This window comes from Thermobia domestica, chromosome 4 (genome assembly GCF_964235325.1).
Source record: "Thermobia domestica chromosome 4, izTheDome1.hap1.1, whole genome shotgun sequence".
Lineage (NCBI taxonomy): Eukaryota > Metazoa > Arthropoda > Insecta > Zygentoma > Lepismatidae > Thermobia > Thermobia domestica.
Window position 1 is genome coordinate 230,304,359 of NC_137457.1, and position 22,186 is coordinate 230,326,544.

Consider the following 22,186-nt stretch of genomic DNA (forward strand, 5'->3'; position numbering starts at 1 on the left):
ATCTGCTACTACTTCTGGTTTCAGTGCTGATTTCCACAGAAGAAAAACGATAAGAAATATCGAGATGCAGTTTTTTTTTGTAAGCGATTCAGCTTCCCAAGTACCTCCCGCAACTATCTGTTCAAACCAGAAGTTGTTCCAATTAACGATTTCCGGTTTCAGTCTTTATCGCTATAGAGAAAGAAGGCATAGCGAGTAATGGCTTTCTGATATGGACTCAGCATCCGAGGGACAGGTTCTGTCTTTGATCTTATTAATCTATTGCAACCAGTATAAATGTACTTCAAGTAGTACATCTATACTGATTGTTGTAATAACAATAAGATCAAATATAGAACCTGTTCCTCAGATGCATCCATAGCTTGGAAGTCTACCGTAGTTTCACACTATGAAACGAAACTTCTTCTTCTTCTTCTTCTTCTTCTTCTTCTTATTATTATTATTATTATTATTATTATTATTATTATTATTATTATTATTATTATTATTATTATTTCTTAAATATTATATTACTGATGATTCTTGCTCGACAGACGAATGATAATAAAATACTTCCATGTCAAGGTTTACTAACGTATTTTATTGGCTGATCTTTTGCGTATCTTGTAAAAGTGAAAAGCATATGTGTATATATACAAAGGAGTGCTGAAAAGTTCCTGGTCTTGTCCTCTCTCATCCACATAAAACGTTAAGTGGAGGTTCATACGAAAGCTTAATATCTTTGTATGTAATGGGGCAAATATAAAATTCTGTTGATTAATGTAATTATTTTGTTTCCAAGCTTAAAGCAGTGTTGATAGAAGCTCAAGCTAGTTTGACAACTTTGGAGTGTCGGACTGTCATAAAATTTTTATTTCTCCAAGGAAAGTCTGCAAAGAACATTTACACTGAGATGTCACGAATATTGGGGGAGCAGTGTCCTTCCTACATCACCATCAAAACCTAAATAGTTCGTTTTGAAACTGTCCATTTCACGGTTGAAAATCAACTTCAACCGAGTCGGCAACATGTGATGCTGCCTGTGAACTGATCCTTGAGGATAGGCGAGTACCAACCGTAAAACAACAGATACTAAACAGTGATCAGAAAAATGAACATCCAAACCAGTTTTGTTCCATTTCGAGTTTAGATCCAAACTTTTTGGCCCGACTAGTGACGGAGGATGAAACGTGGCTCTATATCTATAATCCTTAGACCAAAGATCAGTCAGTGAAATGGCTTCACTCTTGATCTGCGCGGACGAAGAAGTTCTGCATCCAGAAATCTGCAAAGAAGGATATGGCTTCAGTTTTTCTAGAACGAAGATGTTCGGTGAGTACCTACTTCAGAAGTGAAGTATCTTCGGCCAGTATTATGCTAACTTATTGGCCATCTCCGCGAAGTAATTAAGGAGAAACACTTCAGAAAGTTGTCCAAAAGGATTCTCATTTTGCACGTCAATTACTCCGTTCACACGTCCCACATTGCGGCTCCTAAATGAAAACCCTCGGATTCCAATTTGTCTATCATCCCTTCTAGTAGCTTGAGCTGGCTCCTAATTATCATTTGTTCTCAAAGATGAAGAAACACCTCAAGGCACATCATTTCAAGGATATTCCTGACGTCCAACATGCTGCGGAGACCAGGTGTCAGGCCAACGAAAGGAGTTTTATCCGCAAGAGTAGGAAAGTTGTGCCACCGCTGTACCAAGTGCACCAGTCTTAAGTGGGAATGTAGTAAATAACTAAGTAATTTGACCCGTGTAGATCTACCCTTTTGGGGCAAAGCTACGAACTTTTCAGCATACCCAAGCTGGCTGGCTGGCTTCTGAGTAAATATTTTCTTACTGAAAAAATGTATCATTTTATTGAAAAAATAGTATCAGATTGCGTATATTTTAGTATGCTCCTCTCCCATTTTTTCTTTGTGATAAATGAATGTTAAGGAAAGGCAATCTTGATTCGCCCGGGTGCCTGTACCTTTAAAAACGCAGTGTAAAATGAGTACAAGTTTCCACGAACTCAGGGCAATATTTGGCAGTATGGGAACTTTTTAAAGACATTTTTCTTACGATACACTAATAGGAATTCCTTTAAACTAAACTTGAAAGAAAAAATGCGAATTTGTCAACATTGCGCAATTTTTTTTTTTTTTTTTTTTTTTTTGTTTAAATTGTTTGACTCCCTAACGTAGTGGGAACTTATTTTTACTCTGCTTGCAAGAGGATATGATTCTTGTCTCTTGTCTGTATAAATTCATTGTGAAATATCTCTAGAAGAATGATTTTAAAGATACGTTGCAATTGATACGAGGCACGTCCAGAGAGTAAGTTCCGTTTGGTAATAAAATTAAATTGTGTACAGATACAGAAAAATTATTTATTGCACAAAATTCTACAACTCTTAAACTACTTTTCCACATAACTGCCGACATTTTGCAGGCATTTGTCATAGCGTGGCTCAAGGTTTTTTATACGTTCTTCATAGAAGTTTGCCGCCTGTGTCTTCAACCAGTTGGAAACAGTTTCTTTCAGCTCGTCGTCATTGCTGAAGTGTTGACCGCCAAGGAAAGACTTGAGATGTAAGAACAGATGAAAGTCGCTAAGAGCGAGGTCAGGCATTCAGTGCATTCAGAAAACGAATCACCGCTCTGATTTCACAAGCGGCGGGAGTTTCAATCAACACCGACATTGTAAACAAGCACAACAAAGCGTACGTGACTGACAGCGATCTCCAAATAGCGCACGTTTCTTCTCCTTGATACAGAGCGTCTACCGCGCATGTGCGGAACTGCGATCGCAGCGCTGCAGCGGAGATAAATTGAAACGGAACTTACTTTCTGGACGTGCTATGTATGTTTATACTAGATGTATTACTTAATAATATGTGAATATTTTTTCTAATTAAATTATTCTGAATATCACTTATTTATGCATATTATTCTATAGATCAAGAAAATTTCTATGATGGTAGAGTATTTGGCGAAACATCCTCAGATGCAAGCGTCCACTTGGAGGATGGAATTATGACGGCAAAAATTCAAGTTGCAGATGATACTTATCATATTGAGGTAAGTTCTGTGTGTTTAAATTATGCATAGAATCTAATGTTTATACAGAAAAGTTATTTGTTACAAATTACGTATTACATTAATGTAACATCATTGGATATATTCACTTTGTAGCTATTAGTATAAGTAATTTTCCCGGTATTCCGTGTGAAAAAATCTAACGTTCATAATTCTAACGGCAGAACAAATTGTAACATTCACGATTTTGAATAAGAAAAGCAGGTCAGCTTTTATGAGATAGTGAAGATTGATGTTTCATCTTCCTTATCTTAGAAAAACTGTAACACGGAAAATATGTTTTATTTAAAATCATAAGGGCGGAAAACTGAATTTCAGTAAACCTGTGAAACAATCTTAATAACTTCATAGCCTTGTATGGGGTCAGGCTGTCAAGTGTGCTTTAATGTGTTTATAATAAATAAATAAATAATATCTTTACATACTTTGAAGTGTTTAGTAAGCGTGAGCTTCTCAATCAAGGATATCGCTTAAGTATTTTTCGAGAGGAGATACTTTGATGGCACATTATCAATTTAATAAGTATGGAAAATTTTATACATATAGTTTAAATGAGATGGAGAGAGAAGAGCATTTGGTTGGGTATGAGCGGATGCCTCAAGTTCAGCAAGAAGAATATAAATATGCTGGAGAAGCAGAACATCAGCGAATGAATTCATAACTTTGAACAGCTTGCAGTTAGCAACAAAGAACAGGATAATAATAAGACAGGAAAAATTGAAAAGGAAGATTATGTATGTACAGAAGGAATAGAAGAGAAAGTACTTAAAGAAACGATAGGATGCATATCAAATCAACCGGTTAAAAATATCGACGACTATAAAAAAGCGTGTTTTCACTCTTTCTCTCAAGCTTCTTCGTGACTAAGCGGTTAGCGTACGCGCCTTTGGCGTGAGAGATCCGGATTTGGTTCCCGGCTGGAGCTCATGTGATTCGAATTCCTCGTTAATCAGTAGGTTCACGTCTCATATAGCCTCGCTGCTGAAAGGAACGTTAAACTCAAAATCAACTCAACTCAGCTCTTTCTCTCTTTGCATGAAGATGAAAGACTCGCAGAGATAATCTGAAGAGGGAGCTCTTGTACAAATACTGAACCTATAGGAGAGTTTTATGTACAAGCAAACCAATATATAGCAAAGGCGCTGGATATATCAAAAGAAATAACATCAAGTAGAGAATTGTCTGATGGCGGTTGTTTGACGTGAATGAGTTAATCTAATTGGTTATTAATACTGGAGTATTCGGGAAAGAAGCCATCTTGAGTACTGTGGAGATATAGTTTTACAGTACTGTACGGTCTATCTTTCATTATTTTCTCGCCGAGAATTGATGAATATAACAAAGAAAGGATGTTGGTCTATAAAACAAAGCATTGCTTCAGCGTCCAGGAGTATAATACTTGTTTGTTTCCAGAAGCTAAGGAAAGTTATTTCAGAAGAGCACTCTGTAAGTTGCACAAGGTAATGGGAGTATGAGTGTTGCGAAAGAAAATAGTACCAATAATTACTACTACTAATTATAAGCACGGTGACTGAGAAGAGAAAATGGTAATTGAAGTCAATGAATGAGGAGGGAATTGCTAAAAATATTGATTAAAGATAATAGTCCTATGATCACCAGCAACAGTTTTAAGGTGAGAAATTTCTGCTGGGAGTTTGAGGTTAACTAAAGACCAAAACTGTCTGGATTTTATGTCATCTGATCTCATATAGAGTCAACGAATATATTTCAATCGAATATTTAGTGCAGCACCTAATGTCAGAAAGAATTTTATTACTTAACTGGAATATTACTTCCATAACAATCATGTATATATTTGTTTCTGAAGTTAAAATGAATCTCTTTTAATTTGAATAAAGCCAAATGGAAAACTTGCAAGAACGTATGAGTTTGTGTAGAACAGAATATTCAATGACGTCTGTAAACAAGGAAACATCATCATTCGCCTCTGTCTATGTTATTTGTAGTAAGTAACTAGATCACTGCGTAGTTTACTTGAACAAGTGATGTTAAAATGCGATCGAAAATACGAAATAAAAGTAAATGCTCCTAATCAGTAACAGTTTCGTTTAGCCATGTATGAATAAAAAATAAAACGGTCATAATTTATAACTTCAACGTGTATTACATAATCACTTCATTCGTTGTTTATACTTTGCAATACATATTGACACAGAAAATACAAATGAATTAACCATAGTACCAGGGGTTAAGTGGCTGTCGACGTATAGAAAATCTGGAGCAAATAAATGTAACCACGAATCAGAAGAGTGGTTTACTTTATTAAGATTCGCTGAATTCTTTTGTGAATTAAACGAAAAAGTATACAAATTATGACATAGGGAAAGTCAGCTTTCTGTGATCTAAGTTATCAATTTGGCTTTATTCAAGTTAAAAGAGATTATCTTTAGAGCATATGGGACGGAAATGTACAGATGGTACTTAAGAAAGGACATTTTACAATAGAAAAGAAGCACAGTCGAAATTTCCTATATGTTTTGTGCAGTATTTGATCAAAAACTAATTGTTCTCAAATAGTTGCATGACATGCCGAGTTCACATTAATTTTCTGTTGAATCTGGTAAATTTTAAGCGGTCTATACCTTGAACATCCATTGGCAACAGTTTCGAGTTGACTGTAGAGACACATTCGTTTTCAACCCTGTATGTAGTTTGTTTATACATTCACAATGCAAATTATGACTGTTGGAAATTCACTTAAATAAATCTCTCTCTCTCTCTTTGAACGGACCACATCAGTCAAATGCTGGCATGGTACCTAACTTATGTAGTCCCAGGCCGCTTCCTTCCTTCCCCATTCCAATTCCTCGGGTAGTGTGATCGCCGAGGGACTTGATCTCTCATACAGGCCATAAATACCGAAAGCCCAGAAATCTAATTTCTTATTCCTAACCTCTACTTCAATGGAAAATATTATCATATACACTGTCACTTAAAGTTACATAAAGAAAACTAGTGCCTATAGGATATAGGTAGATGTTGAATGTACATAAAATAAGAAGAGAGTTTTTGGCCATGTAAGTTTGTGGTGGACAACATCTTGTTTGTGGATTACCTCGAGATAATCCCGTTTCCTCTCACTTCCTCATTTCACCAATTCTTCAATCATCATTCGCTAGCTTTAATCATTGATTCCCTTAGTCTAAAGGGCATAATTATGGGACGTTAAACTGAAAGAAAACAACAAAGAAAAGAATTTTTCTCTTTTTTTTTAATAGTAATTTCATTATAACAATGATAAGAAAATGAAGTGAAAATGCAATCTTTTAGTTTTACTTCCCACGGTTATGCCAGCTAGGCTCAAGGAGACGGTGATGATGAGTTCGTGCCCAGCTCGATCTGTATTAATCTAAGTCTTGTTTGCAGTTGCCTGTTGGGGTAAAAGGTGGTCTTTTCTTACAATACATTTTTATTTTTGTTTATTTATTTATTTATTTATTTATTTATTTGTGCTTCAGAGCATAATATTCTAAACTGTCCTATATTTTTTCAATGTCCTGCTGGGAGGCCTGAAAACCTACAAGCATACCGAATTTCAAGTTTTTTAAATTCCAATTTCAATTACTTAAAACATATTGTGTGTCAAAAGCAAAATTAAAGAACATGAGGAATTCTTTCATTGTCTCTTTTCACAAGTTCGTGCAGTGATAGGCCGAGCCTCTTTTCTAGCTTTTAGCCTTTTTTTTTTCTTGAGCTTGTCTCTAAAAGTCTCTTTCTTTTAGGATTTTTGTCTCTCTCTCTTTTTTTTAAAAAAAAGAATGTCAGTATCTTTTGAGTTTTTGTGGGTTTCCTCATGGTTCTCCCGTTTCCTCCCACTTTCTTCATTCAACCATTTCATTCATCTTTTATTATCACCGTCTCTTTTAGCCTAGCCGGCATAACTGTGAAACGTAAAACTCATTTTCTTTCTTCACATTCACATTTTTTTTTTTTCTATGTCCAGTGATGAAAGTAATAAGTTTCAGGATGTAATTATTTCATTTTTTGGTATCATCTCTTGTGTCTTGTGTCATTTCTCTCCCTAGAGAGTTAAACTTTTACACTGTTCTCATGCATGTTTATTTACCTTCAGTTGTGAGTATTTGATCGTACCGAAGATGTCGAAGAAGTGTCATTAATGAGTTGTGGTTATAGGACCTTCAGTTCAAACCTTGGCTTGCTAAAGTAGATGGAGATCAGTATAAGGCCAAATGTGTTTATTCTAATAAAACATTTGATTTAAGCAACATGGGTCGTCATGCAATACATAGTCACTCTGCAAGTAATGGACATCAGAAGATTTCTTCCACAGTACGTACTAAGTCACAATCAAAGATATTCGAGGTTTTCGTGGATAGCCACAGTCATTTTCAGCAAACCGCGACTCTCCACAAAGTATAAAAATCACCCATCCTGAACAAGTGAAGTTGCCATTAAGTAGTTCTGTCCAGGTGGCCAATAACATCAGAAGCATTAGGCCAAATCCCCGCATTTTGTTTTAACAGAAAGCACAAAAGCAGAGATACTGTGGACGCTAAATTTGTTACGAGTCACTTTTCATTGCGATCAGTGGACAATTGTTCTGAGTTGTTTAAAAAAATGTTTCTCGTCAGCCAAATAGCTAGCAAATTCGAAATGAAGAAAGACAAACTTTCTTATACTATTGTGTATGATCTTGCACCATTCTTCAAGGGTCAGGTAATAGAATCTTTGAGGCGTGTTAATGAATACGTTATGTGTTTCGATGAGTCTTTGAACAAAGTAGTTGAACCTGGTCAAATGGATATGCATCTCCGTTTCTGGGATGATAAAACAGACACAGTTGAGACAAGATACTTGAATTCAGTTTTCCATAATCATGCGAGTGCTGAGCACCTGCTGAATGGTTTCAAGAAGTCCATTTGTGAGTTATACATGCATCAGGTGCTCCAAATTTCTATGGATGGTCCTAATGTTAACTTCAAGTTCCTGGAGCTACTGCAGGACGACATGAAGGATGATGAAAGTGGTTGTGCTGTGGTACTAATTGGAAGCTGTGGTCTGCATGTTGTACATGGAACATTTCGTTTTGCATTCAAGAAAGTGAAATGGGAAATAGAAGAGTTCTTATTTGCACTGTTCAACCTCTTCAAGGATTCACCTGCAAGAAGAGGAGACTATGTTGATTGTTCTGGTTCAGATATCTTTCCTAGGAAGTTTTGCAGGACACGCTGGCTGGAAAATGTATCTGCAGCCAGGTGAGCACTTGAAATATTACCTAACATTAGAAAGTACTGCAAGCCAACATATAACAGCTACAAAATTATAACACTTGGCTTGGAATCACAGTTTCTTGAAGCACGGTTGGGCTTCTTTATTTCTGTGGCTGCACATTTGGAACCTTTGTTGGTTGCTTTTCAGACAGACAAACCAGTAGTACCTTTTCTATATATAGACCTGACTTGTGTGATGAAGAATTTAATGATGAGGTTCCCGAAGTCATCTGGTATCAGTAAACCAATGGTAAAAATAGATGTGTTGAAAAAAGAAAACCAGCTTCTTTACCACGAGTGTGATATTGGATTTGCTGCAAAAGCTGGCATGAAGAAAACGAAAGTAAATAAACGGGAACATTTAGAATTCCGTAAGGAATGCGGCACCATTTTGACAGCTCTGGTTGGCAAGATTAAGGATCGTAGTCCCCTGAAATATCCGTTAGCCAAAGGACTCACTGCTTTGAATCCTGAAATTATCATTACCCAACCAACATTGTCTGTACAAAGGTTGCCTGTTACTCTTGAAGTTTTCGTCTCAAAAAAGCAAATTACAGCAATTACAGCAGATAAAATAAAGAGGCAATACACATCTTTCGTAGAGTCCCCAACCTTGAAAGTTAATTTGGAGTCCTTTTCAAGAAAAGCCAGTTATACTCGCAACTATTCAAAGCCAAAGAGGAATATAAACAACGTATCATTTTGTGAAGTAATACCCTATACCTTATTATATCTCATGGAAACGCCTCTGTTGAGTCTGGCTTCTCAGTAAACAAATGTTACCTAATTTTCAAGAAGTGTCAATTATTGCACAAGGTCTAGTGTATGATAGTGTTTTTAAATTTGGAGGCATTCTGAACATCGAAATTACGAAGCCCATGATACATTATGTGCTAAATTCACCCCAGAAAAAGAAAGGAAGTATTAGCAGAAAGTCATCTTCAGAAGCAACAACTGAAGGACGAACAATCAGAGCGAAAACGAACGGCTCAAAAAATCAAAGAACTTCAAGCTAAGAAAGCCAAACTTCAAGAAACACTGACCAGTAGATTGCTAAATTAGACAACCAGATAGAAGTGTTGCAGAAACTGTAAAGCATCTGACTAACGTTGTGAAGTGCATGTAAATACAGTTTTAAGATTGTATATTTATTCGTGAACATTTAATAAGTAGTTATGTATGTATGTATTGTGCTCAGTGTAAGTTATGTATGTATGTGGAAAATTGTATAACGTCTGTGATGAAAGTGTAAGTTAACCATCTGTGTAAACGAGAAAGTCATTGTATAGGAAAACCTATTTCCCAAAGTTTTTACATTTAAATTCTATTATGGTGTGATGACTAAATAATAAAAAATAAATAGGACTGGAAAGGGTGGCTGTAAAGGGTGAAGGGAGGCCACTAAAATAGTCATAAATTACAGATAAGTGAATTGGTTCGTTTGTACGTTTGTAGAATATTGTATAAACATATAAACAATGATAAAAACTTACAGTTCACTTTAAACTTGTTATTTTTCATGAGTTATACTAAGAAAAAAGTTACCGACAGAGTCAGGGAAAATTCCAATTTTGTCAGGAAAAGTAAGGGATTTGCTTGCTTGGTAGACACCCTATATCTATCTATCTGTTTATATATATATATGTATGCGAGGGAGGATCAAATGAAAACCTTAAAAGTGCAATAAATGTTAGAATGTAACAATGAAAAGGAAATCTTACCTCTTATTTTTCAACGTAGTCCCCTTGACGTTCAATGCAAGTATTCCACCGTTTCGGAAGTGCATGAATACCTCGGTGGAAGAATTCTTTTGATCGAGATTGTAGCCACTCGTGTACCGCATTTTTCACTTCTTCATCACTATTGAAATGTTTGCCGCCCATCGCTTCTTTGAGTGGTCCAAACAAATCAAAGTCACTGGGGGCAAGGTCTGTTGAATAGGGTGGATGAATAAGACACTCAAAAAAATTGATGTTATCGATAGTCTCAACGGTCAAACGAGCAGTATGCGGTCGGGCGTTGTCATGCTGTAGGAGTAGTCCTGAAGACAAAAGTCCTCGTCGTTTACGCCTGATTTGAAGGGCGACGTTGATTTTTCAACATGTTTGAATACGAGATACTGGTTACTGTCACTCCTTTTTCCATATACTGTTCCAGAATTATTCCATTAGAATCCCAGAAGAGAGTGAGCATGACCTTTCCTGCTGATGGTTGAGTGCGGAATATTTTTGGTTTCGGCGAAGAGCTATGCCGCTATTCCTTGCTCGCTTTCTTGGTTTCTGGTTGATGATAGTGAACCCAGGTCTTATCGCCTGTTCTTCACAAGCGTCGATGCGAGGATCTTTCAATTCAGCAGTCATCTGACGTGGGACCCATCTTGCTGATACCTTATTGAAATGCAGAACATTATGCACAATGTGTTGAGCTAAACCAAAGCTAATCTTCATTATTATTGCGATTTCTTTAAGGTTATACGCCTGTTGTTCTTTACAAGCTGTTCCACTAGCGCAATGTTGTCGTCGGTCACTACGCGGTGAGCCTGTCCCGGTCGAGGAACATCCTCCACAGATGTTACGCCACTTTTAAACTTCCTTCACCACTCGTATACTTGCTGCAGAAACAAACACGAATCACCATACTTTGCTGCCATCCTGCGATGAATTTCAATTGGTTTCACACCTTCACTACTCAAAAACCGGATCACCGAACGCTGTTCTAATGCGGTGCATGTGGACAGTGGGGCGGTAATCTTGAAACTACTCCTGTGCTGGCGCTTGTTTGACTAGACTCTTCTGCCACCTACTGAAGAAAGAGAATACTGTTAGAAACAATATTGTTAACTTTCAAAGCAATACCACAACATTTGAAATTTATAATAAACTTTTAAGATTTTCATTAAATCCTCCCTCGTATATATATATTCTTTTGTCGATTAGAATGTATGTTTTTGTATTGCAGCCTTCTTGGCGACACCTAAACGACGCAGACAACCAATCTATGATCATATACCGTGGATCAGATGTTCATTACAGCTGGAATAATAAGGATAAAACGGGAGATTTACCACGAATGTGTGGATATGTGAAAGAAGGCATAGAACTGGAGACCGGTAAGGAATAATATTTATTTACACTCTAATGTTTTTAATTTCAATAGTTAGATAAGCATGTTTCTGTCGTGAATGTAGGTTAGATGATATTTCTTGTATGGGTAAAACAAACTACGAGCTTCATTTTGTATATACATTTAATACTAGCAGATTGACCGTTTTCGCACGGAGAGAATACGTTTCGTTTTGGACATAAAGGGTGATGGGGACTGGACTGAATTTGGACTTAAAGGGTATTGGATGTGTCAATGTTCGTCCAGCAACTACAAAAACTATGAATTCAACACTAATATCAGTCATTTTTGATCATTTTTAAATATCTTCCCCTTCCCTTCCCCCTAAGTTGCACCGTCAAGGTAAAATGATAAAAAACATTCCAGGCATGAACCTCATCTATGTTGAAAATTTGAACGAGATCGGTCGGGTGGTTCAAGAGTTATTAAGTCACAAACATAGTCACTTTCAATGTTATATATTAGATATATTTATACCGGGCGTATCAAAACTTTGAGGCCATAGGCCAATTCCGTTTTGAGTAAAGGTACGAAAAATAAAGAGAGAAAAAAGTTGTTAAGAATAGGTTATTTTCAATCTAAAATGGCGGAATATTTCCAATCGCACCAGCCGTCAGGACTTCACACTGGTAAGGCGTTATATGTTAAATGAAAAAGGGACGTTTCCAGTTCAGAAGACTGTTCGAACGGAATATAATGGGATGGAAAAATGACACGAGCAACGGGTACATTGTTAAGTAAGAGAACCTAGAGCACATCCAATCCATCCAAACATTACTACATTGTTGGTATGATGAGGGCTGCTTTCTTGCTTTGAACGTTGCTTTTTTCATTTAAAATAGGGCGCCTTATCAATGTGGAGCTAAAACGACTGCTGCGATTCGAAAAATTCTCATTTAAGATTGAAAGTCACCTATTTGCAACAACTTTTCTGTGTTTCCATTTTTCCATATAACGGAATTTCGTACTCATAACGGAGTTGGAGTATAGCATTAGAATTCTGACACAATACAAAAAGGGAAATAAATCAACCAATCTGAAAAAAAAAAAAAAAAAAAAAATCGAACACACAATTAAACCACTAGAAATAAAGAGCATAGCTTATTTCACCATCACGGAAATCCTGGATAGACTCACACAACAACTAGCTGTATATGCAGAAAGGCTCCATAGATACAAGAAAATAATTGTTTGAAAGAAACAAAATAATGATTTTCAAGAAAACCGAAAACTCTGGAACAAGAAAACTGTTCAAATTGCCAACTACCAATGAAATCACGAGCTACTAGTATTAGATTTAAGAATATACTCGAATACATGGCACTAAAAGTACCCTTAAAGAAGAAATAGCTAGAGCTCAGCCAATTCAAGATATGGAACCACTTTATGTAACAGAAACAGACGTCAAACAAGCAAGTGGAAAATCAACAAATTGGAAATCTGCAAGTCCTGGCCATATTCAGAATTTCTGGTACAAACAATTCACAGTATTACCATTAGTATCGCTATGTACTATAACCACATTCTTCAAAACATAGGGGACATTTCTAGCTTTCTAACAACCACAAAGACATTTCGTTTGCAAAGAAATAGAGACACTAAGAACCCTGCAAATTACAGGCTGTTCACTTAACTTTCTACGATGTACAAATACATGACTGAATACTAACTGAAAAAAATGTTCTTAGCTGCAAAAGATTAGAAGTATGACAGAAGAACAGAAAGAATGCTAAAGGGCCAGCAAGGGATGCAAGGACCAGATCATAATATAGATACAGTACTTTCTGAACAAGCTAAATCTCAGAAAGGAAGCCTAAGTGTAGTATTTATAGACTACCTAATAGAGGTACTACAAATGTATGAAATACAGTCTACGATCATCGAATTTTTGGAAGCAGCTATGAAACAATGGTCCACAATAGTTTATTTCTCCAATGAACAGAACAAAATAGTATCCTGGAAAATAAAGATAAACAGAGGCATATTCTAAAACGATTGTCGTAGTATTCTATAGTTCTGCATAGTTCTCAACCATCTCTATAGGTCATTAGAAAAGAATCCCACGGTTATGCCGGCTACGCTAAGGCTAAAGGAGATGGTGATGATGAGAAATGAATACATTGAGGAATGAATAAATTGGGAAAAAATAGGAGAGCCCACGAATACGGTGCTTGTCCACCAGAAAGCTCACTTGACGCGTGCTAGGATCGAACCAGAGACTCCACGCACCAGAGGTGAACGCTCTACCACTGAGCCACCGTGCTCAGATCATTACCAAATATGTATTACAGTTTTAAATTAAAATCATGCAACAAATCTTGTAAAATCAATCATCTGCTATACAGGATGACCTAAAGTTCTACGCCAACTCTCCAAGCCAACTACTACACAGATTACTAGAAATAGTAACAGCTTTTAGCTGTAATATCTATATGGATTTAGGAATTAACAAATGTAAGTTAGTACATTTCTAAAGAGGGAAAATAGCAAACACCTAAGGATTCCAAATTGATGAACACCACAAAATAGAAGACTTAAAAGAAGTAAAACACTAAATAATAATAATAATAATAATAATAATAATAATAATAATAATAATAATAATAATAATAATAATAATAATAATAATAATAATAATAATAAAGTGAAATAAAAAATAATGCAGCTTCTAGGGACTGAACACAGCACAATGAAATGCACATTGCAGAGAGATTTCGATCAAGAATTAAGGGGATATTTAGAACTCAGCCTACTAATGCTAACAAAGCTAAAGCCATCAACCATTCGCAGTACCCCTCATTACATATTCATTTGGCTTATTCAAGTGAACAGAGACTCATTCAGTTAATTTCACACAAATCATCCGGACTTTAATGAGAGAATTCAGAATGAAATACCCAAAAGCTACAGTAGAGCGAGTGACGCTCCCCACAAAAGAAAGTGGCATTGGTATCGCAGATATACCAAAACTCAACAAAGAACAGATTGAAGACCTTCGCCAATATTTTTTCTATTCATGTAATATGCGGTGCAGACACAAAAGCTACACCACTCGATCTTGCCATAACAGAGTTTACCACAAACTATGAATCAGATGAACAAAAGCGTAACAAATGAAAAGTAAAAGAACACGGAATCTTTAAGAATCACTTAGAGGGCAGTAACACATAAACGGCAATGAAATGCCCGGCTCAAGAAAAGTGGACTCTCCCAAACAGTAGGGTTTATGATGACCATCCAGGATCGACTGATCCAACCCGAAACTACTGTAAATACATATTGAAGCAAGAAGTACCGAATCCAAAATGCAGAAAATGCGGGAACAATTGAACACATCACAGGCTCATACCGTATAATGGCTCCTACAGACTATCTGAAAAGACCAACAATGGTGGATGAGAAAGGAGTTTATACTGCAACTCATGGAGAGTCCATAACATCCTTTGAATGACATTTGCATATGTATTGTCGTGCAACATGATATGTCTTTTGAGCATTCTGGATGCTTGCGGGCAAAGTTGCGGTGCATTTCTTGGAGTTCAGCACTATGATGATCCGCAATGATGTTTTTGCCTAGACAGAGAAAATTATAATGAAACATAGATCATTATATCAACAACATCTAGGAATTTCGGAAACGTTCTGGACTGTGATCAAGGTTCAACCACTGTCTAGACCAGTGTTTCCCAATCTTTTTCAACTTGTGGCACACTACAGGTGTAACTTGAATTCTCGCGGCACCCTCATGTAGATATTACAGTGAAACCTCTCTAAAGCGGACAGCCGTGGGGAATCAAAAATTGTCCGCTATAGAGAGGTGTCCGCCTTAAAGAGGTTTCAATATTTTCTTATGTAAATTAGTAAACAAGGTAATATGGAATTAGAAAAAAATATTTTTGCACGAATCATGTATCTATTTACGAATATTACAAAAATGTTACTATACCTGTATTATTCTCCGCCATCTATGTTCGAGGCACAACATGGAAATAAGATTTTATAGTTTTCTGTACTTTACACTTATCACTACTTATTACATTTTCGGTATGTTGTTTTAATTTGTAGATTGATTGCAGTTCACTAGCGTCTTTCTTATACAAATAGAAATTTTCCAAAATCGACAGATGGCTTAGTGTATCAGAGTAATTTTTCACATCGCACGGTTTTTCTTCTTCCTTATCCTCCTCGGTGTCTTCCACTTCCGAGTTCTCCTGTAGTTCTTTCACTATAGCACTCACATCAGTACTCGTAGTTTCCGTCGAAATCTGATCGTCGATAAAACCATAATCAGTTGCAGCAACATTGGTGCTCCCAACAATCGTAAGCAAGCTAGCAACATCTTTTACTGCGTCATCAGTTGATGTATCTTCGATTAAATCATTATCTGAAGGAAAGCCTGCTTTGCGGAAACACTTCTGAATTGTTACGTGGTTGACTTGATCCCAGGCGGCTTGGATCCACATTATTGCTTGCAGTGCGTCAATTTTCTTGCTTAACAACTCACTTGACGTCTTTTCAATTTCCGCATTCGTAATCAAACTTTTCAAGACAAGCTTGCGATAGTTCAGTTTGAAATTTTGAATGACACCTTGGTCAAGCGGTTGTGAAGTAGACGTAACATTCGGAGGGAAGAAAACAATTTCAACATTTTGAAGTTCAATATTCGGATGTGATGTTGCATTGTCTAAAAATAAGAGCACCTTTTTGTTTTGACGAATCATTTTCCTATCAAACTGCAACAGCCATTCGGTCATAATATCTCTAGTCATCCAAGCCTTCTTATTTGCTTTCCATTCTACTTGGAGATTGTTCAAATTCAGTCCTTTGAAACACCGGGGTTTTGCAGCTTTACCAATAACAATTGGTTTCTCTTTATCGCCAGCCATATTAGAACACAAAAGAATTGTCAACCGCTCCTTTGCAATTTTACCACCGGAACACGTTTCTCCTTTCAAGCACATTGTTTTTTCTGGAAGCGCACGAAAAAATAGCCCCGTTTCATCTGCGTTAAAAATGTTTTCCGGACGGTAATTACGAACTATCGAAGGTAATTTATCCAACCATTCTGTGACTGGGGATGTCGACATCTGCGGATTCTCCACAAATCGCTTTAAAAGAAATTTTGTGTCTAATCCGAAACTTCTCTAACCACCCGTTCGAGGCTTTGAAATCTGTAACACCCATTTCTGCTGCTACCTCCAAAGCCTTAGCTTGTAGCATCGGCCCTGACACAGGAATTTTTTGATTTCGCACTCTACAGAACCATTCAAAAACTACTTTATCCACTTGCACACCAACACTGTTCAAAGCACTGCGACACTGTTTTTCATTGCCATTTTCACACCACAACTTCATTAACTTGTCTTGGTTTTTTATTATCTCAGCTGCTTGTGTTTTACCGATACGAAAATGTTCAGCAATTCTTCGCACACCACAGTTTTCTTTCTTCGAAAATTCAATCACTTCGATTTTTTCTTTTAACGTTAGCGCTTTTCGTGGCATTTTGAAAGCCTACAACAACTGAATACACCTTATTGCTTATTTGATGCCGAATGGCAAAAAGATTTCTTTCTACAAACAGATGCAGTGAGACAATATGCGTAACCGCGGGCAAAAATTACAAAACTTGTCTTCTGCTTGGTTAGAGATTCCAGCGGGACAGTACAATGACGTGTCATCCCAAACAGCGGGCAACTGTCAATCACTTTTGTTTCTGAAACAGGTTGGGTGGGAGTAGAAAGCAAAGAAAGAACATGAGGGTGTTGTAAAACAGAGACGCTTCGTCTGGGTTGTTGAGCAGCCAGTCGAGGAGGCAAAATGTTATCACAATGCTTCCTTGGTAACATATGTATGTATTAAAAAAATGAATTCTAAAATATACTTTTAATGTACTTTTCAACTTGTTTCTAGAGAAAGTGTCCGTAATACGGAGGTAAATAATACCTATAAAATACAAGAAAGACTGTCCGTGTCCGTACTAGAGAGAGTCCGCTTTAGAGAGGTTTGCCAATATGGTTTTTCCTATTATAGTGTACGGGGATTACAAAATATGTCCGTTATGGGAGGTGTCCGCTTTATAGAGGTGTCCGTTAGTAGAGGTTTCACTGTATTATTAATTTGTAAATATGAAATACCGCGGTAATTTATTTCTGTGATTACTGATCTACTCACAGAGAAGAAAGCTCGATTACTGGTTTTCGGTAAATTATTATGCTTATTTTTCATTCTAATTTAAAAATAGAAAACAACTGCAATGAGATATAGGACTCAAGATTTCCTTTTTCGAACTTTTTCGAAAACTGTATCCAATATTTCACTAAGAAGGAAGATCACTAAATAACGAACGAACAAACAAACCTCTTTTACTTTTAAAACACAAATGTAGGTAATTTGTATGCATGTTTGCTTTGTCGAAAAGATTGACTGATATTACGAAACAGTCTGCAACAATAAAGAAGCAATAATGGTCATAACAATGATAATAAATACACTTTTCAACATTAAAAATGTACAGAAATGTAACCGATGAATATGTAATATGAAAATTAAAATTGTAGATTCATAGTAGAGGTTCATAGTAATGTGAAATACAAATATACTTTTTCCGCAATGTTTTGCAATTTGATTGCCATGAATTAATAATTTTATTTCGATTTCCTCGTGGCACACCGGCGGACTATTGGCGGCACACCGGTTGGGAAACGCTGGTCTAGATCATTTACGATTGTCGTACCAAGTCCAGTTTTCATGGAAAGTGAGAGTCCGATACTGAACACTTAAGAGAACTGAATAGAACCAAACGGCGATTCTTGTTGGCTAGTGTCAACTCATGTGGGATCCATGAGTACAACGTTTTCATCTTACTGATTACATGAGGCTACCAAACGATAGCCTAACTTAGTGTTCCTAACTTGTTTGCAATAGCACGAACACTTTTCCTAAGGTTCTTTTCCACGGTGTTTCGGATAATCTCATCTGAACATGATGTAGGTCGGTGTCCACGTGGCTCATTTTGTATTAGTTTACCACTAGAACAAAATTTGACGAACCAGCGGCGAGTGATTCGTGCATTTGCCATTCCTGGCCCAAATACATTGTTAATGTTTTTGTGGCTTGTTGTGCAGAATACCCCAGCTTGAACTCGTAGACAAAAGTCACTCGCAGTTGTGTGTGCTCCATGGTGCACTCTGAAATGGCCCTGTTCAGTAATACACTACCTCCCGACCATCTGAGTACCTTAACCTGTTTGCTGGACGTTTACTGAGTTTGTGACGTTAGACGCGTGACCTTAGTCCAAGATATTTATTTTACAAAAATTAGAACACAGTTTTGTGTAACCATCCCGAAATTATGTATTCTTACTCGTATCAATCAGCACAACTACAATGCATTAGTAGTATTTATTAGTAAAGTAACAGTTTTCTTCCAAAATATTGCAAATTTGTGGGCCCATATGCGACCACAGCACCGATTAAATCTAAAACTCAATAATAGTCATTTTCCTATTGTGTAGCAATTTAAAAACAAAAAAGTCTTACACCAACGCTGTTTTCAAATATATATTCTAGACATCTGCCCAAAACGCAAGGAATATCCAACTTCAGTTGGAATTCGCGGGTTTTGGCTCTTCGTTTGTAATCTTCCTGACTTCGGCCTTTTCTGAAAATGTACGTGTGTGTTTCGCGTCATTCAGTTTACTACGATTACCGCATTCGATTTGCTACATTTAATTTATGATGTCATTGAGAATTACCAAGAAATTTGAGTAAAATTTCACCGAAAAAATGTCTCTCTCTTTCTTACCCAGCTATTTTCTGTATTTCTTCATTTCGTGTTTTCTAAAGGGATTAAAGTGTAACCATCCCGCTAAAGGGATTAAAGTGTACCCATCCCGCTAAAGGGATTAAAGTGTAAATTTAAAGTAAAGCATCTCACAAATATCATCTCTAAATTGCATATTTTGTATTAATAAATGCATAATAACGAATTAGGTGTGGGAAGAAACCTCGCTAGCTCCCTTTCTCCCCCACCTTAGTTGCTGGTCTGATACCAGTGCGGAAGGGACATTCAACTTCAAACTAAAAATGAAAACAGCGAAAAAATTTATTAGATCTACGGATGGCACTGTTGCGTTTCAACACAGGAACAAGAATTGAACGAATTTTTCATCCAAATAATCAAAATGAATAATATAATTCGATTTACCATGTAAGTTGATAAAGATAACATTATTTTCTATGCGTTAGCCGTTTCGAATGGTGTTTTAGGACACAGTGTTTAGGAAACTATTTATAAACTAATCAGCTGCACTAAGAATGTCGCCATCGACTTCAGTGGAAGCAAGAAATTTATAACTGTGCCGCATGGTGTCACTGTTGTCGATGGTAGACGTAGATGGTTCAGAGTTATAGTTCCCAATAGAGATAGTGGTGTAGATCTATATCCGAATAATATTACATAGTGATGTACTAGCACAGTAATTTAAACGTGTTTTACCAGAAGTTTTGAATTATACTTAAGTTAGAATTGTGTTACCTTGCAATCATTAAAGGATTGTATTCTTTAGAGAATCGGACGCTTTAGTAGTTTATATCTATTCTATTATCACTCAGTAAATAAAAGGAGTGATTATATAATAGATGGAGGAAAAAGCTATTTTTACACATCAACTTCTCCACGGGTTCAAATTTAGTGGTATTCACAGAGGGAAAAATGCATAACTGGACGAGAATCAAAACTGAGCCTCCGACTTAGCGTGCCGGGCCGTTAATCCATTAGACCATCCAGTCTACTCCGTTATTAAAACTTTAGGATGACAACATAAGAGAATCACGAAAAAAGGAGCTAAAGAAAAATGGAAAGATTACAAATATACATTTGTTATTTATAACGACTTATCAATAAGATAGTCGTAAACCTGGTTCGTTTGCTGAGATAAAAATCCGAAGTGGTAGTAATTCTTTGGCATAAAAATATTAGCTTCGATATTTTAATACCATTAATCTCACCTTTTTAATAAAAATGACAATGTCTATAAACAGTGTTAAACTGGTTTATTATTTGATATAACTTAAATATCCTTTTCTTAAAACTGTTAAGTACACAAATTCACTGACTAGATAACCATAAAACATGTCCATATCAACAACTATCCCATAATAATCTCATACATATATTAAAAACATTCTTCTTTTGTTAATATGAAATTAACGTTCTACTAAGTATAGTGCATATGTATGAGTACTTTCTGCCCAAGGTACAGGTAAATATTACACAAGCCAAAGTATTTTGTTATATAAAAATATCGCTCGACAAAGGGACTGAATATAAAAGTCATGAATAGGCTTGGCTTTTATCTTCAAGAACCACTGGTCCGTTTACATTATTGTTCTTACATAACATATGTCCATCATATTTTGATCGCACCTTGTATATCTATTCATTACATTTCACGTATACATATATATATATATAAATACATTCATAACAATTCTTTCATTTCATCAATATTTATCTTTAATTACATTAATTATATTTATTTCATTATTATCCACTATATTATTAATATATCTTCTTATTAAAATATCGTCGCTTATTTAATTAGTCGTCGGAGAGTGCGATTTCAAAAAAATGTAAAGGACAAACGTGGGTTATAAACAATCAGAGCGCATTATATGATAAACAAGTTAGATGTTGCATTTAAAGATATACATAGTAGCACTAAGATGTTATAATAAAGAAGAATTTCCTTCAATGTAATCGTTGGATAATTGATTTTATAGAATAGATCTTCTTTTTAACATAATCTTTGACAATTAAGTTTTCAACACAAATCAATCTAATATAAATAATCTTTGCTTTTAATTAATTATAAATCGAATTATAATTCCTCATATCAACAAGAAAGAATAAAAATCATTTGAAAATTAATTTTGATTAATGAGAATTAAAGAGAATTAAATTGAATAAAAATCATTTGAAAATCAATTTTCCAGTCTACTTAAAACTCTATTTAAGCATTTCAAGTAATTTTAAGAATCGTTTTCATTATTGATATTAACACATAAACTTTAAAATAAAATTTACAAGAATCTATAACTAACATGAATTTAACCTAATTTCAGTAACGGTAATCAGGTTACATTCGAACTTGCATACGGTTCTAATAACGTACACTGTACTGCGCTATCATGATTAGGTTCTACATCATGTCGTACACGTCTTTCATAGTGATTTTGATTTTGGTATGAAGTCCCATCTCTTGATCTCCAATTACGTCTATACACGTAGTTCGCTGTGTTTCTGGAATTTCGCTCAGTACTTCGACTATTTTTATATCTACTGCTGTTGGGTGATCTGACATCATAATTACCATGATTAGTTAGGTTAGGCGGATTCTCTACATAACCTTGTCTATTTTGTTCATTCGGATTACTAGAGTATACTCGGCTTAGGTTAGGTTCTGTATTATTCACACTCCGAATATTTAAATTCCGAACAGGCACCAAATGATCTGAATTATTCTTATTTTTACCTATTCCTGATTGTGGATTCATGGCATGGTATTGAGTTTCGTAGCATTGGACAAGCATCAATAAATGGCTGAAACTCATACACTGTGTGGAAAATAAGATCTGTTGCAATTTAAATGGAAGCAAATTTCGAATCGATGCTATTATTCTCGATTCCGATTGCAAAGGATTAACGACCTTTAATTCGTTGTAGACATTTACAACAAATTCTAC

At 35.9% G+C, this 22,186-nt stretch overlaps 1 protein-coding gene across 2 annotated transcripts in view; it reads left to right on the plus strand.

The window, feature by feature from the left end:
• The window catches only part of Tace (ADAM 17-like protease Tace), a 126,932-nt gene that overhangs the window by 41,199 nt on the left and 63,547 nt on the right, over positions 1-22,186 (plus strand). For both annotated transcript variants that reach the window (XM_081755543.1, XM_081755544.1), the window contains 2 exons: positions 2,927-3,048; positions 11,277-11,427. In XM_081755543.1, coding sequence (XP_081611669.1) covers positions 2,927-3,048; positions 11,277-11,427 — 273 coding nt within the window. The remainder of the gene's footprint in view (positions 1-2,926; positions 3,049-11,276; positions 11,428-22,186) is intronic.